We start from the raw sequence: 14997 nt of genomic DNA, 5'->3' as shown, positions 1-14997 counted from the left end.
TTGCTAACCAGAATATTCCCATTTAACCCAGCTTTCTGTTTATTAACCGATCATCTTTCAAGGCATATGATCCATTTCTTCATGAGCTCTTGTGACTGTGACAGTTCACATTGAAATTCCAAATACTTTATGTATACAGGTTTCTCTTTATCCATCTTCCCAGTTATAATCTTAAAGAGCCTAAGTAACTCTCAAATATGGTTTCCCTTTCATGGTACTATTTAGTGAAGTAAACATTGTTTTGTGTTTTTCTACATGGCCTGCAATTCTTAATAATGGATGCCCCAACTAGCTACTGCACACATTGCTAGAGGAACTCAGCAGATCAGGCAGCATCTGTGGAGGAGAATAAACAGTTGATGTTTTGGGTTGAGACCTTTCATTAGGACTCATGATGAAGGGTCTTGGCCCGAAATGTCGACAGTTTATTCCCCTCCATAGATGCTGCCTGGCCGGCTGAGCTCCTCCAGCATTTTGTGTGTGTTGCTCTGGATTCGCAGCATCTGCAGAATCTCTTGTGCTTATGATTAGGCCAGTTAGCCAGTATTTCTCTGCTTTCTGTCTCCCTCCTTTCTTGAAGAAGGCTGCTATTTTGGCTGATGATTCATTCTCTCACTCTACTGACATTGCCCACGGATTTATTACATGTTTATGGTAATCAGCCACAGACACTTGAAATTGTATCATGTTTACACTTTCTCCCTCCCAAGTCCAATGTGTTGCTGCCAACTTCAACAGCACTACTATATCTGACAAAAGTTAGGTGCGATATGTGGGATAACAAATTCCTAGATAATTTCGGACCGAGGCAGATCCCAAAAAGAACTTTTCAAACGACACCTTCTTCTCGTCTCTACCCATATGCTGTTACTTAAGCTCATCATTCATACTGGGGGCATAGGCTACTGACAGCACCTCACTACAATCATCTGTTCTGGACCTGTCTTTCAAGTTGTTCCCCAGGTGTAGCCCCTCTGAAGTTCCTTCCTCTCCCAGTGGGGAAGTCTTTGGAGCTTCTGTTGATGTTTCTGTAGTTTCTGGGTTTTTACAAGATGGGGTCGCTAGCCCCATGCCCAACTCTCTTCACCTTTCTTAGCCGGGCTTATGACTGTCCATAGTGAAGTTGTATGCTGCTAAGGTCAGGTATAATGCGGATAATAAAGCTGGACAAAAGAAATGCTCCTGTTTCATTTGTGTCTAAATACTGCCAATAGAAATTCTTCCAACAATTTATGTAGTTGACATTTATTATAGTTAGGTTGGGTTGTTCTCTAGTCTTGGCAATTTATTTGCAAATGTTTCATCACCATGTGAGAAGACGTCATCAGTGCACTGTTGATTGACAAGTAAATTGCCAAGATCAGAGAACAACTCAACCCAACCATCAACCACCTGAGCTATACATCTTCCAAATTATTTCTGACGATTATTATATATAACTTTTCATAAATTCTGAATTGAATCAATATTTTCATCAATAGATCTCAGCTCCAGGGATTCAGTTTAATTGTAACCTGCAGTGTGGTTTATGTGGAGTTTGCATATTCACCCTGTGATTACATGGGTTTCCTCTCTGTGCTCTGCTTTCATCCCACAAGCGTTGATGGCAAAAGTAAGATGGGATTAGTGAAGTGAAAGGACACCTCCACTTGCTGGTTTCCTTCCAAATCTCTCTCCTCTTTCATTATCACAGAAGACCATGAATGTACACTGTCAGAGGCCACTTTATTTGAAACAGGAGGTATCTAATAAAGTGGCTACAGTATGTATTATTGTCCAAGCCAGATGTCTATATTAAAGCTTCACACTGTTGCACTTTTTTTTGGAGTTAACCCTCAAAGTATGGTTTCCAGGTTTGATCAGGAGTGCTGCAGTCACACAATAGGTGTTTCTTCAATCTTCTATTTCTATTGAAGGTGACAACATTTACCCTGTTGGCTCTTAAGGAAATGATAATTATCCAATTTTTTTTTACGAGAGCTGGGTTGTCTAATTCACACCAGAAAAAACGCAATCTTCCATGGGGAGTAAATTTCACATAGTCCAGCTATTCTACGTGTTACACCATTAGTTTTCAAGGCTGAGAGAAGGCACTAAATAACATGAGCAGTTAATCATAATAGTCATTAGCTTTTTGTTGGATTGGTGGTATTTTGCTCTTTGAATTTGAGAGTCAGTATTTGTATTTTTCTGAAGATTGCAAGTTTCCATCATTGATATAAAGGGATCAAATTTGCAGGTATAAACATCAGACTTGTGTAGTTAATAAATGTATAGCCATGATAGATTGTCTGTGAGAGCCCAGCTGGCGGTTGACAGATTTGGCATGTGGACTTGATAGCCATGTTGGAAACCAACACTTGACAACAAGCATACTAAAATGAATGTTGCCATGTGGAGGATTGAACATTTGCTTGTGAATCCATTAAATTTCTAGATCAAGCTAATCCTGCTGTTGAATCTTTCACTTGGTTTGAGGGGGTGTTGTCCAGTTAACAGATTCGAATTGTGATTCAAACACAACATTTTTGAGGATTTCAGCAGGTCAGGCAGCATCTATGGAGAGGAATAAACAAATGACATTTCGTGTCTCAGTCTGAAATGTCGACTGATTATTCCTCTCCATATATGCTGTTTGTCCCCCATTATTACCTCTTCACCGTCATTTTCCAATGGTCCAATAGCATTTTGTATTTCAAGTTCCTCTAGCATTTTGTGTGTGTTGCTCTGGATTTCCAGAATATTCAGAATCTCTTATGTTTAAATTTGAGAATGTCCCTTTGATGTCAATTGGTTTTACCCCCACCGCAGAAGGAAACTTAGACTTTGGATGGCTTCATAGTTGCTCAGTCTTATGTGATTTCTAGTGAATCATCAATAGTAGCATTTCCCATTTTCTGTAGATCATTGGTTGGAGTTTGCTGTATGGTGGGCCAGTCATATTTTGGTCATCATGACCGCTGTTTCTGTTTTGGGCACACCCTGTTGCAAATATTGACCATACGTATTTAAAAGCTAACAGTAGATTTGAAAACGGATTACAGTTGCACTATTAACCTTTGCTTGCACTTGCCTACAGTTCTGTTAGCATCATACTAGGAAATCCAGTGGTTTCAACACTGATTTATTTGTTCCCAGTAGATTACCATAATTTTCACGATAATCTTAAGGATCTTCATATGAGAGCGGAGGGTGGCATGCTTAAATTTGTTATGTTGACATTCAGTTTCTCCCAGCCTTCCTGGATACTATTTCACAATACAGCTGAAAATGTAGGACTAAGTCTGTAGAATTCTACAGTACTTCTGACATGTCAGTCCATAGCCTCTTCTGCGATGAGGCCACTCTCATATTGAAGGAGCAACACCTCATTCTCTCTCAGTTGCCTCTAACCTGACGACATTATACTTATACTTTATTGTCGCCAAACAATTGATACCAGAACGTACAATCATCACAGCGATATTTGATTCTGCGCTTCCCGCTCCCTGGATTACAAATATTAAATATTAAAAATAGTAAAAATTAGTAAATATTAAAAATTTAACTTATAAATCGTAAATGGAAAATAGAAAAATAGAAAGTAAGGTAGTGCAAAAAAACCGAGAGGCGGGTCCGGGTATTTGGAGGGTACGGCCCAGATCCGGGTCAGGATTCATTCAGCAGTCTTATCACAGTTAGAAAGAAGCTGTTCCCAAATCTGGCCGTGCGAGTCTTCAATCTCCTGAGCCCTCTCCCGGAGGGAAGAGGAACGAAAAGTGTGTTGGCTGGGTGGGTCGTGCCCTTGATTATCCTCAATTTCCTCAATTAACATCAATTTCTCCAATTTCTGGTAAATTCTCTCTCCCTTGCTTTCTTTCATTTTTTATTTCCCATTCTGGCTCCCCTTCCTACCCCTTCTCCTCACCTGCTCTTCACATCCCTGTGGTTCCCCTCTTCTTTCCCCTTCTGCCATGGTCCACTTCCCTCTCCTATCAGATCCTTTCTTCTCTAACCGTTTACTTCTTCTACCTATCACTTCCCTGCTCTCACTTCATTCCCATCGCCTAAGTCGCCCACCTTTCCTCTCACCTGGCTTCACCTATGAGCATGTACTTCCCATCCCCACACCATCTTGTTCTGGTTTCTCCCACTTTTCTTTCCAGTCCCAATGAAGGGTCTCATCTCAAAACGTTGACAATTTATTCCTCTCCATAGATGCTGGCTGACCTGCTGAGTTCCTCCATTTCTTTGTGTGTGTTGTCTCACCTGAAATAAAGCTTTCTTAATCTTTTGGTGATAATTATATCAGGGAAATGCAACACATCACCCTTTTTTAGTGGCATTTATTCATTTTTTTCCCTATCCTTCCTTGAATGCAGTGACTCATTTTAACATACAATTAAGTGGGTATGAGGACTCCCTGAAGTACTGGCAGCATAAATTGCCTCTTATCAGTCAGACTAATTTGAAGTGCAAAATAGTATGTATTTTTATATCAGAATGTGTGTAAAAAAAGTGCAATACAAAGCAAACATAATGGAAGAAACATTGTCCTATTGCATCTGCCAATGCGCATTTTGATAATATGCAGGCACTGTGAAAGGTCAGAATAAGAATCAGGTTTAATATCACTGCCATATGTCATGAAATTTGTTTTTGTGGAAGCAGCACATTACAATATATCATAATAAAAAATCCCATAAACTACAATAAGAAATATATAAAAATATTAAAATAACAAAGTAGTGCAAGAAGGGTAAAAAAAAATGTGTGGTAGTGTATATGGGTTCATTGTCCATTCAGAAATCTGATGGCAGAGGGGAAGAAGCTGTTTTTAAGACATTGATTGTGTGTCTTCAGGCTCCTGTACCTCCTCCTTGATGGCAGCAATAATAAATATCGCATTTAAAGTTCTTGAAAGAGAAGTAGGAAAATGCTTACCCAGGTTTAGTTTCATGCCACGGGTGGTGAGCACCATAACTACAGAATGATCTATGGAGCTAAAAGTATAATGGCTGTAATCACGGATGATGCATCGATGGCTTTGTTATGACTGCAACATGCAGCGCCACTTGTGGAAGGTCACAATGGAAAAAGGGGGCATGCAAATGAAGTTATAAATTACAGTTGAAGAACAATATTTTGATGTGTTGGATGGGGACTGTCAGTGCAGCGAGATGTAATTCATGAGTTCATTATAGCGCGAAGGTACTTGACAGCTGAGCCATGCCGAAAGGAAAATTTATTCTTTAGTTTGTGCTGACAGAAAATGGCAGATCATATGAGCAGTTTGTGCAAATGCAATGAGACCTTGCAGTGAAATTGTGTCACTCTGACAACTCTGCCAACCCTTGTTATTTATGCTTTCAACCACAGATATTTTATTTAATGACAAAAGGAGTAATTTGTACTTTGTGTGTGGGTCTGTGTGTGTCCCACAATATTGTCTTATATGTGTTTAATTAGGCTAATATACAGTTTGAATTTCTGAATATATGTGAGGTCTCACTACATAATTCTGCAGACTGCATTTCAATTTTTTTTCTTTGCTCTCTTTTTGCACTATTTAATTTAAATTTGAATATATTTTTTATTGTAATTTATAGTTTTTTTATTGTTATGTATTGCAGTGTACTGCAGCTGCAAAACAACAAATTTCATGACATATGCCAGTGATATTAAACCTGATTCTGATTCAAAATAGTTTATTGTCATTCTACATTACATATAAAGGAGAACGAAATGATCGTTACTCCAGATCTGATATAGCATAAAAAGCATAAAGAATACAATAAATATAAATATAAAAGCAATCCTAAAAAAACACAATGTACAGATAACTGTACATAGATTGATTGTATGTACAAAAAGTGACACTAGGTGATGTGTATGTAGTGGTGGTGGGGGGGGGGTAAGAATATTGTTATAATTGCAATTTGGAAATATTGTGAAGGAAAGGAAAAGAATGGAAATGCGAAGAAAGGAACAGCTGTCCAATAGAGACTCTGCCTGATGCCTGCATTCACCATTTTAAACCAAATAGCTGATTAGGATTTGCATCAGCTATTAAATCTTTGTATTTTTGCCATGTTAAGAGACTAGTCCACATATTATATCGTCTCTAGGGTGTGGGAGAATGAGAGGTGATTTGATAGGGGTGTACAAAATTATGAGGGGTATGGATAAGGTAAATGAAGTCAGGCTTTTTGCACTGTTGTTGGATGGGACTGGAACTGGAGGTCATGGGTTAAGGATGAAAAACAAACTGTTTAAAGGGAACCTGAGGAGCTTCATCACTAACAGCGTGGTGAGCTGCCAGCAGACATAACATACTCAGAGTGCTGGAAAGCCTCTGCAGGCCAGGCAGCATCTGTGGAAAAGAGTAAACTATTGACTTTTTAGATGGAGACCTTTATCAGGATTTGCCTGGCCTACTGAGTTCCTCTAGCATTCTGTGTGTGTTGCTTTGGATTTCCAACATCCGCAGATTTTCTGGTATTTGTGCGAACAGAAGTGATGGATTCATGTCTGATTTCAACATTTAAGAGAAATTTGTATAGTTATATAGATGGGAGGGATGCAGTTGCAGCTTGATAGGACTAGGCTGATTAATATTTCTGTAAAAACTAAATGGGCCAAACAGCCTGTGTCTGCGCTGGAGAGTTCTATGACCTATTACCGTTCTAGCAACATTCCAATCAGCAAGACTAAGTGACCTATACTCATTGAGTGTTTGCATTCCTTTCATGCTTGAAGTTCATTAGTGAACTTCATGTTGAATTCTAATCTTTATAGATTGACTGTCATCCAGTGTCACATGCATTATGTCGAGAGCTGTAGTTCACTGTTTTGGTGTCTACTCATTCGTGAGATGAGGTTTGATTTGCAGAGCCAAACTATAACTAAAAGTCAACTATTTATATTCCCTTAGCATTGCCCAGTTTCATACTTGCCTCAGTCTGAACTCTTCCAGAATTCCTCATCCATAAATTTGTTCCCTCTAGATCTGACTATTCAAAATTATTCTCCTAGTTAACCTTGAATCATTCTTCCATTGATGAAGTTACCCAAAAATCTTCCTTCTCCAAGCTCTCCAGATCAGCTGCCAATCCCCCTGTTTGCCATCCTGTATCAACGTTGAATTAAGCAATATCTTGTTTTCAAATTCCTCATGAATTTATTCCTCCCCATCTCTGTAAACTCCCAGAACCCCATAATCCATCTGTTATTCCAGTTCTGGCCATATGATGAAGATTGATTTGAACTACTCCAGCTTTAGTACTTTGGTGACTGATTATCAGGGACCACACATCAGGAATTATCTCTCTGAGGATTTCCACCTTTCCCTTTAAAATAGAACATAGAACAAACAAGCCTAGTGCAGTATTGGGGAGCATGCCTTATGAGAATAGGTTGAGTGAACTTGGCCTTTTCTCCTTGGAGCGACAGAGGATGAGAGGTGGCCTGATAGAGGTGTATAAGATGATGAGAGGCATTGATCGTGTGGATAGTCAAGAGGCTTTTTCCCAGTGCTGAAATGGTTGCCACAAGAGGACACAGGTTTAAGGTGCTGGGGAGTAAGAACAGAGGAGATGTCAGGGGTAAGTTTTTTACTCAGAGAGTGGTGAGTGCGTGGAATGGGCTGCCAGCAACGGTGGTGGAGGCGGATACAATAGGGTCTTTTAAGAGACTTTTGGATAGGTATATGGAGCTTAGAAAAATAGAGGGCTATAGGTAAGCCTAGTAATTTCTAAGGTAGGGACCTGTTCAGCACAACTTTGTGGGCCGAAGGGCTTGTATTGAGCTGTAGGTTTTCTACGTTTCTAGTACAGGCCCTTCTATCCTCAATATTGTGCTGACTTTTAACCTCCTCTAAGATCAGTCTGGCCCTTCTCTCCTAAATAGCCTTCCATTTTCTATCATCTGTGTGCGTATCTAAGAATTTCTTCAATGCTCCTAATATATCTGACTTCACCACCATTCCTGGCAGGGCATTCCACAAACTCACCTCATTTTGTTTGGGGAAAACAAAGAAACTTACTTGTGACATCCCTCTTGTACATTTCTCCAAACACCTAAAAATTAAGCCCCCTCATCTTAACCATTTCCGCACTGGGAAAATGTCTCTGGCTATCCACCCGATCTATGCCTCTTATTATCTTGTACCCCTCTATCAAGTCACCTCTCATCCTTTGCTCCAAAGACAAAAGCTTTAGCTCGCGCAACCTATCAAAAGACATTCTCTCTAATCCAGGCAGCATCCTCTCTAAAACTTGCAGACCCTTTCTATAATGAGGTAACTATATTCCAAGTGTGGTCTAAGCAGGGTTTTATAGAGCTACAACATTACGTCACATCTCTTGAACTCATACTCCAACTAATGAAGGCCAACACACCATATATCTTCCTAACAAACCTTAGCAAAATTCTGGAGGAATCTATTGAGAGAAATAAAGAGTCGACATTTTGGGCCTCCATTGATGGTGCCTGACCTGCTGAGTTCCTCCAGCATTTTGAGTGTGTTGCTCTGGGTTTCCAGTATCTGCAGAGTCTTTTGTTTTCCGCTGTGATCACGTTTTTGCCTTTTTCCCTAACAGCTGGCCCAGGTTTTGTTTAATAAGGCTCCTGTGTTCTTGAGACCTAAAGGTGCTATGTGGAAAAAGATTTTTGTTTCTCATGAGAGGCTGCTGACTTTTGCATAGGTCCCATAAGGTTTCTGGTGCAGTTGAAGGTCCATAAAGAGCAATTGCTGACTTTGCATTTTGCAGGTATGAATGGTACCGGAAAGTTACATATATAAAGATTTAAAGTCAAGGTTCAAAAGTCCAAACGTATATCAAGAGACCTGATTTATTTATTTGTACTAATGCAGTAACTTTGAGTTCAAGTTCGCATCCCCGTTATTTAGTCTAATGGGACTGAAATAGCACAGGCAAAAAATCAAACCTGGATTAAATTTGGTCCACTCAAGTTTTTGATAATCATTTTCTAATAGAGTATAAAAATGAATTACAGAAATAGTGATATTTTTAGTACTATTGGCTACCTCCATGTGCAGCACCAGTGACTCAGGTTCAATTCCCGCCATTGTCTGTAAGGAGTTAGTTTGTTCTCCCCGTGTGGGTTTCCTACAACATTCCAAAGGTATACGAGTTAGTTAGTAAGTTGTGATCATGCTGTCTTGGTGCCAGAATATGTAGCAACACTAGCAGGCTGCTCCAGCACATCCTCAGACTATGATGGTCATTGATGCAAAACAATACATTGCACTGTATTTTTTGAGGTACATACGACAAATGAAACTAATCTTTAATCTTATCCATTTGTAGTTTTTTATGTTCTTATTATCTACTCGGGTACACAAACTAAAATCCTTGTTTGTAAGATATGAGAGAAGGAAACTAAGTTCAAAGTAAATTTATTATCAAAGTACATATACATATAATCCCATGCAAACCTGAAATTTGTTTTTTTGCGGGCAAGGGACTTTGTAATACAGAATACAGTGGATTCTGATGAACTGGTCCATTGGTTAATCGGGCCAGCTGCTTATTTGGGACAACTCTAATCAAGAACAAAAACTAATCAAGAAAATAGCCAGAATTCCCTTCATTTACTTGGGACACTATGCTGCTTAATTAAAATTGGTGTCCACCGGGCGATCCTGCTTCTTCTGGCTTCGTCTGGGTAGCCTCCAACCTGATACCATGAACATTGATTTGTCGAACTTCCAGTAATTGCCCCTCCCCCTCAACTTCACTATTCCCATCCCCTTTTTCCCCTTTTCCCTCTCTTACGTTATCTCCTTGCCTGCCCATCGCCTCCCTCAAGTGCTCTTCCATCTTCTTTTTCTTCCATGGCCTTCTGTCCTCTCCCATTAGTTTTTACATTGAATGAATTCCTCTGTTGATCAAGTACACATTTTTATGGTGCTGTCTTTGTATTGATATGTTCTAATTTATTCTGTATTTCATTTTGATGCATAATTTGTTGCTCAGTTAAACGGTATATTTTGTCTTTTATGCCTTTTTAATAAGTTCAAGTTTATTGTCATCTGACTGTACACATATGCAACCAAGGAGAGCATTGTTTTTCCTGACCACGATGCTCCCACAAAATGCATATCACACAAAACACCTGAAATAAAATATTACTACAAATAAGTTAATAAAATATAGTTTTGTATTTTATTAACTTATTTGTGGTACTAATAAAGCAAATGTATGACATTATATCATTATGGATTTGCATGTATATTTTAAATTTTGTGCATTGGCACAAAACAAATCAATCTTGATTATATTTTGCATAATTCCTATGTCTATGGTAACTGATTGAAGCCTATTTGCATAAAAAGTAGAGATGGCAACTACTTCACTTGTTCCAGCTAATATTTACCATTCACTTGCTTCTGATAACACTCTTCCTTCTTCTCATTCCTCCGCCCCCCCCCCCGCTATCCCTTTTAGTTACATGAGAGCAGTTACGATGCAGGGAAGGCCTTGCAGAGACTGGTTAAGAAGCCCGTCCCCAAACTGATTGAAAAATGTTGGTCTGAAGATGAAATGGTAAGGAAGTTGTTTTTTTCAAATTTGTAAATAAGCTAGGAAAGCTTTGGTATTTCTGAATATGATTTGAGTTACTTTAATTGCTTTAAGGCTACGGAGATGGGATCCTTTCCCATGTGCAGCAGAAATTACAACCACAAAATGCAAATAAATACTTGAGATCTTCATTCTCCCATTGACTGATGGTAAAACTAAATACTGAAACATTCAGGCTGGTATGTGGTTTTAGGATTTTTTTTACATTTATATACTGGTATAATGCTTTTCAGTAGTTTAGCATTTAGATTTAATGATAATGCTTCTTATTGCTCTGCCCAGAATGAGTTGGTTCATTTGACCCAGCATTGACCTGCCACTCACATAGAAGCTGCTGCTTGTTGAGAAATACACACAAAGTGTTGGAGGAACTCAATAGGTCATGCCACATCTATGAAGGTGATTAAACAGCCAACAATTCAGGCCAAGAAGTGACTCTGTCCAAATCGTCAGGTCTTTATTCCTCTCCATTGATGCTGCCTGACCTACTGAGTTCCTCCAGTGGTCTGTGCATGTTTCTCTGGATTTCTAGCATCTGCAGAATCCTCTTGTGTTTATGCTTGTTAAGCAACATTGGATGTGGTGCTGAGCGCCTGATTGAGCTTTGCAGCCAAACCCTGTATCATCAGCGTGTTAGGAGGGAGTGAAGGGTGATCTAAAGTGACCAGCCTTCAGTTACACCTGGTTTGTTCCATGGGTAAGTGGCTTGGGAATGCTCGATGATCTTTCTTGGCCGTCCACTTTCTTGGGGTGGGCAATATTCTATGACCCCCCGCCCCCCCCCGCACTCTTAAGAAAGTTCACAGCTGAGAATCATCACCTATGTTACTCATCTGGAAGGAAGCAGGAACTAAGAACACTTTAAAACTGTTTGGAAACAAAATATGGGAGAAGCTTCCACCTTCATTCAGTTCATTCAGTTCCCTCTCCTGCAGTGGGGAGAGGGAACAGCAGGATGGCTAGCAAGTGGACAGCCGTTCAGTCTGGTGATGCACATCGCTTTACTGATCCACTCTTATGACGAAAATGAAGCTAAGTATTGGCTGTTGCCACTGTGGTTGTTGATATGCAGGTCAAATATAGAGATAATTATCTGTATTTAATAAATATTACATATATTATCTTTTAAAGTAGGTAATACAAGAAAGATCCTGTTATTTATAAAAGCACTAAATTCATTTTTACAATCTCGTCCCTTGACAACTGGTCTATCCAGGAAGGTCCAGTTTTAATTACCAGTGATAAATTTCCTATTGTTAGTTTGTGTCTGTGCATTTCTTTGTTCTGCTGTCACAGTTCTGATGAAGCGTTTCTGGCAGATTTAGCTGTACTGAACCTTCTGATTTCATTAATTAATTTCTGTTGATTCTCAACCTTGCTGATGATCAAAGCATAGTTTCAATACACTAAAAGATATTGGTGATTCTATCCCCATTGAATGACAATACCAGCAACGTTTTGTCGATGCAAGTGTCTCTGGTCTTATTATATTGTAGCTTCTTGAAGTGTTCTGGACAGCTGCATCCTGTTTACAAGGCAGATCTACACCTGCTGTTCCTAGTCTTGCCAGAGATGGTATAAAATCTGCTTTTCTTAACTCAAAGAAAGACTTTGTAACATGCAATGTCACTGTTAAATATTGTTTGGAATTATTCCATATTTAGCACTTGAACTTATCCTGAAAGTATTGCAATTTCTGCTGCAATACATTTTAAATTTTAAGATGGAATTACCAGAGGTCAGAATTTCTCACAGCTGAGAGCTATTTTAATAAATAAACACTGTTCGTGCAATTTTCATGAGCGGCCACAGGACAAATTGCCCTGAATGATGATTTTGCCCAACTCCTGAATGGATGCTTCACATTTTCAGTTGGTCTGGTCAACACAAAACATTTTGCTGCATTCTCAGGAACTTACTCATATTTCACCTGCATGTGGACCTACACATGCACACGCGCGCGCGCACACACCCACCCACCCACCCACCCCCTTTGCAGGACTAGAAATTTTAAAAATTATTTTAAAACTTTAAAAAATTCTTTTTAGAATTATATTTCTGTTAAATATTCCCTCACACACTTTCTCTTGCTCCTTCTCTCTTTGCTGAGGTCTTGAATTGTAAGGATAAAGAAAAAGATTCCTCATATGAGAAATTCACCTTCCCAGAAACCACTCTGGTGAATTGTCACTGGTCATCCTATTTAGAAAGTATATCTTTTTAGGGAAGAAGACTGAAAATACACCATGCTAAGATTTAAAAATAAGATTAGCTTCATTTGTCAGACAGTCTGAGGATTGTACTGGGGGAAGTCCACTGGTGTCATCATGCTTCTGGCATCATGTAGTCTATCCACAATTTGCTTACCCTAACTGATATGTCTTTGGAATGTGAGTAGAAACTGGAGCACCTCAAGGAAACCCACACTGTCATGGACGAACATACACAGTCCTTACAGAGAGCAACGGGAATTGAACCCCAATTGTATAGCTGATCAACTAGGCCATCTGTACTTACCCCACAAAGAGAAAGGGAGGAACTGGATGTACAGTAAAAACTTGGTAGTCTACTGTTCTGAGATCCAGCTCGCTCTAATAGACATCGTTTCAGAACTTTCTCAATAGTTCTTTATCCATTAACTGGGTTGTCTTTAAAGTCAACCTGTCATGCGACAACACCTTCTTATGACAAGTTTTCTAGTGCAGTTTCAGATGTTGCTGATAGATGTACACATTTGTGCTAAGTGCTCCTTTGTTCCCATAAACCAAAATGCTCCATTGTTACTGTTAGTTGATCCATATAGTTTGTCAATGTAACGCAATTAATGGGTAACATAATTTTTGCTTGATTAATGTATTCAATTAACTGGCACATGTCAACTCCAACAGATGATGGATAACAGAGCTTTTACAGTATACTGTATATCGCCTTTTTAGACACAGGCCATGCCAGTGAAGTAAGGTATGGTCACTGTTGTAAATTAACAGTCATTCAGAAGTATCAAAGTGGAAAGCATCATGTCTAAGCTTGTCAATATCCACCCTAAAATTTGACTTAAGATTAAGGCAGTCTATGACTGTTTAGTAAGCCATGTACCACAACATTTTTATATGCAATTTCTAAGTTGAAATTGTAATCTAAATACTCTTTAGAGATTTCCATTTCATTTTTTAAATCTTTGTTGCAAAATTCAGTTTTCAATTGTCCAATTGTCCTTGAGTAGCTCTTGAAAAGTCTCAAGAACAGAATAGAAAACATCAGGTAAATGTCATTCTTTCTATAGTTACAATGGAAATGCTTCCACTATTTTGATGAGTGGCAATAGCTATACTGATATGTCATCAGTACAGTGATGTTGATGTTTCACGTAGATAAAGGAAGTTTTAAAAAAATCTTCCCCTTTACTTAGCTATAAATGATGAGACCTTGAACCCACAGTAAAATAGACATCTGTGGAGTAATTTCATTTTACTTTTTATAAATGAGGCTCTCAACTGCAAAAGAATAATCTTTTTCCCTGCATAAAAGGGGATTATTTATTGATGAAAGCTCACATAACTCAATTTGAAAATCTATTTATGATGCCTTCATACTCTGTGCCTTTCTAACAATATACTTCCTTTGAAACTTGAAACCAAGGAGAGATATGCTATCTTTTTAGCAATGGTAAGCTGAAACAGTTATTTAGTGTATAAAGAACTATACGTTCATGAGCACTGCAAGCTTAAGTGAGTTATTAGTATTATATTGTGATCAGACAGAGAAGCTTTGATAATTTGTCTTCCCCTCTCCATGCAAAGCCATCCACATCAGTTACATACTCATCACCACGGTAACCAGCTTGAGAACCTGTAATACTTATTTGCACCTTATGGAATGAATTCCTGACGATCAAGACAAAAAGAGATCAAAATGGTCGTGTGATTAAATAACAAGTGACAGTGCAGCTTCTATTAAACATCTTCAAGCAATTCTAATTGAGTATTCTCGGTCAGTATTTCATGCATTGCTTTTACACATAAGTATCATCCTGGAAGCTGTGAATGTTCTATTTACTCCCATGGTGTGGTATGAAGCAAATTTTCCTCAGCTAGACTGTGTGCCAAATGAGATGGGGAGAGAAAGAAGTCTTTTGGTGTATGGCATGAATAGATTCCGAACCGTTCAGTTTGCCAATCTTATCACGCTCATGTTTTAGACAGTACTTGTAACAATATGAAATCTTACTTCTGAAGAGTGTGTTGTAATCATTGTTGTTCACTTTATTGGCCAAACTGAATGATACTCTTGATGGTTGAGTATACCAATCCATCAGTCTCCCATTGGCAAGAAGTTATAATTGAAATTCATGTAATTGGTAAGACCATAAGACATAGGAGCAGAATAAGGCCTTTCAGCCCATTGAGTCTGC

The 14997-nt window shown here is 38.8% G+C and overlaps 1 protein-coding gene across 7 annotated transcripts in view; it reads left to right on the top strand.

Moving 5' to 3' along the window:
- The window catches only part of rerea (arginine-glutamic acid dipeptide (RE) repeats a), a 655730-nt gene that overhangs the window by 459143 nt on the left and 181590 nt on the right, over positions 1 to 14997 (top strand). For 6 of the 7 annotated variants that reach the window (XM_072245215.1, XM_072245212.1, XM_072245213.1 and 3 more), the window contains one exon: positions 10452 to 10550. The exons of the other annotated variant lie outside the window; for it this stretch is intronic. In XM_072245215.1, the coding sequence (XP_072101316.1) occupies positions 10452 to 10550 (99 nt within the window). The remainder of the gene's footprint in view (positions 1 to 10451; positions 10551 to 14997) is intronic. 7 annotated transcript variants of the gene reach the window in all.

This window comes from Mobula birostris, chromosome 27, assembly GCF_030028105.1.
Source record: "Mobula birostris isolate sMobBir1 chromosome 27, sMobBir1.hap1, whole genome shotgun sequence".
Classification (NCBI taxonomy): Eukaryota; Metazoa; Chordata; class Chondrichthyes; order Myliobatiformes; family Myliobatidae; genus Mobula; species Mobula birostris.
The sequence above is the reverse complement of the archived record's forward strand: the minus strand, read 5'-3'. Positions and strand labels throughout refer to the sequence as shown.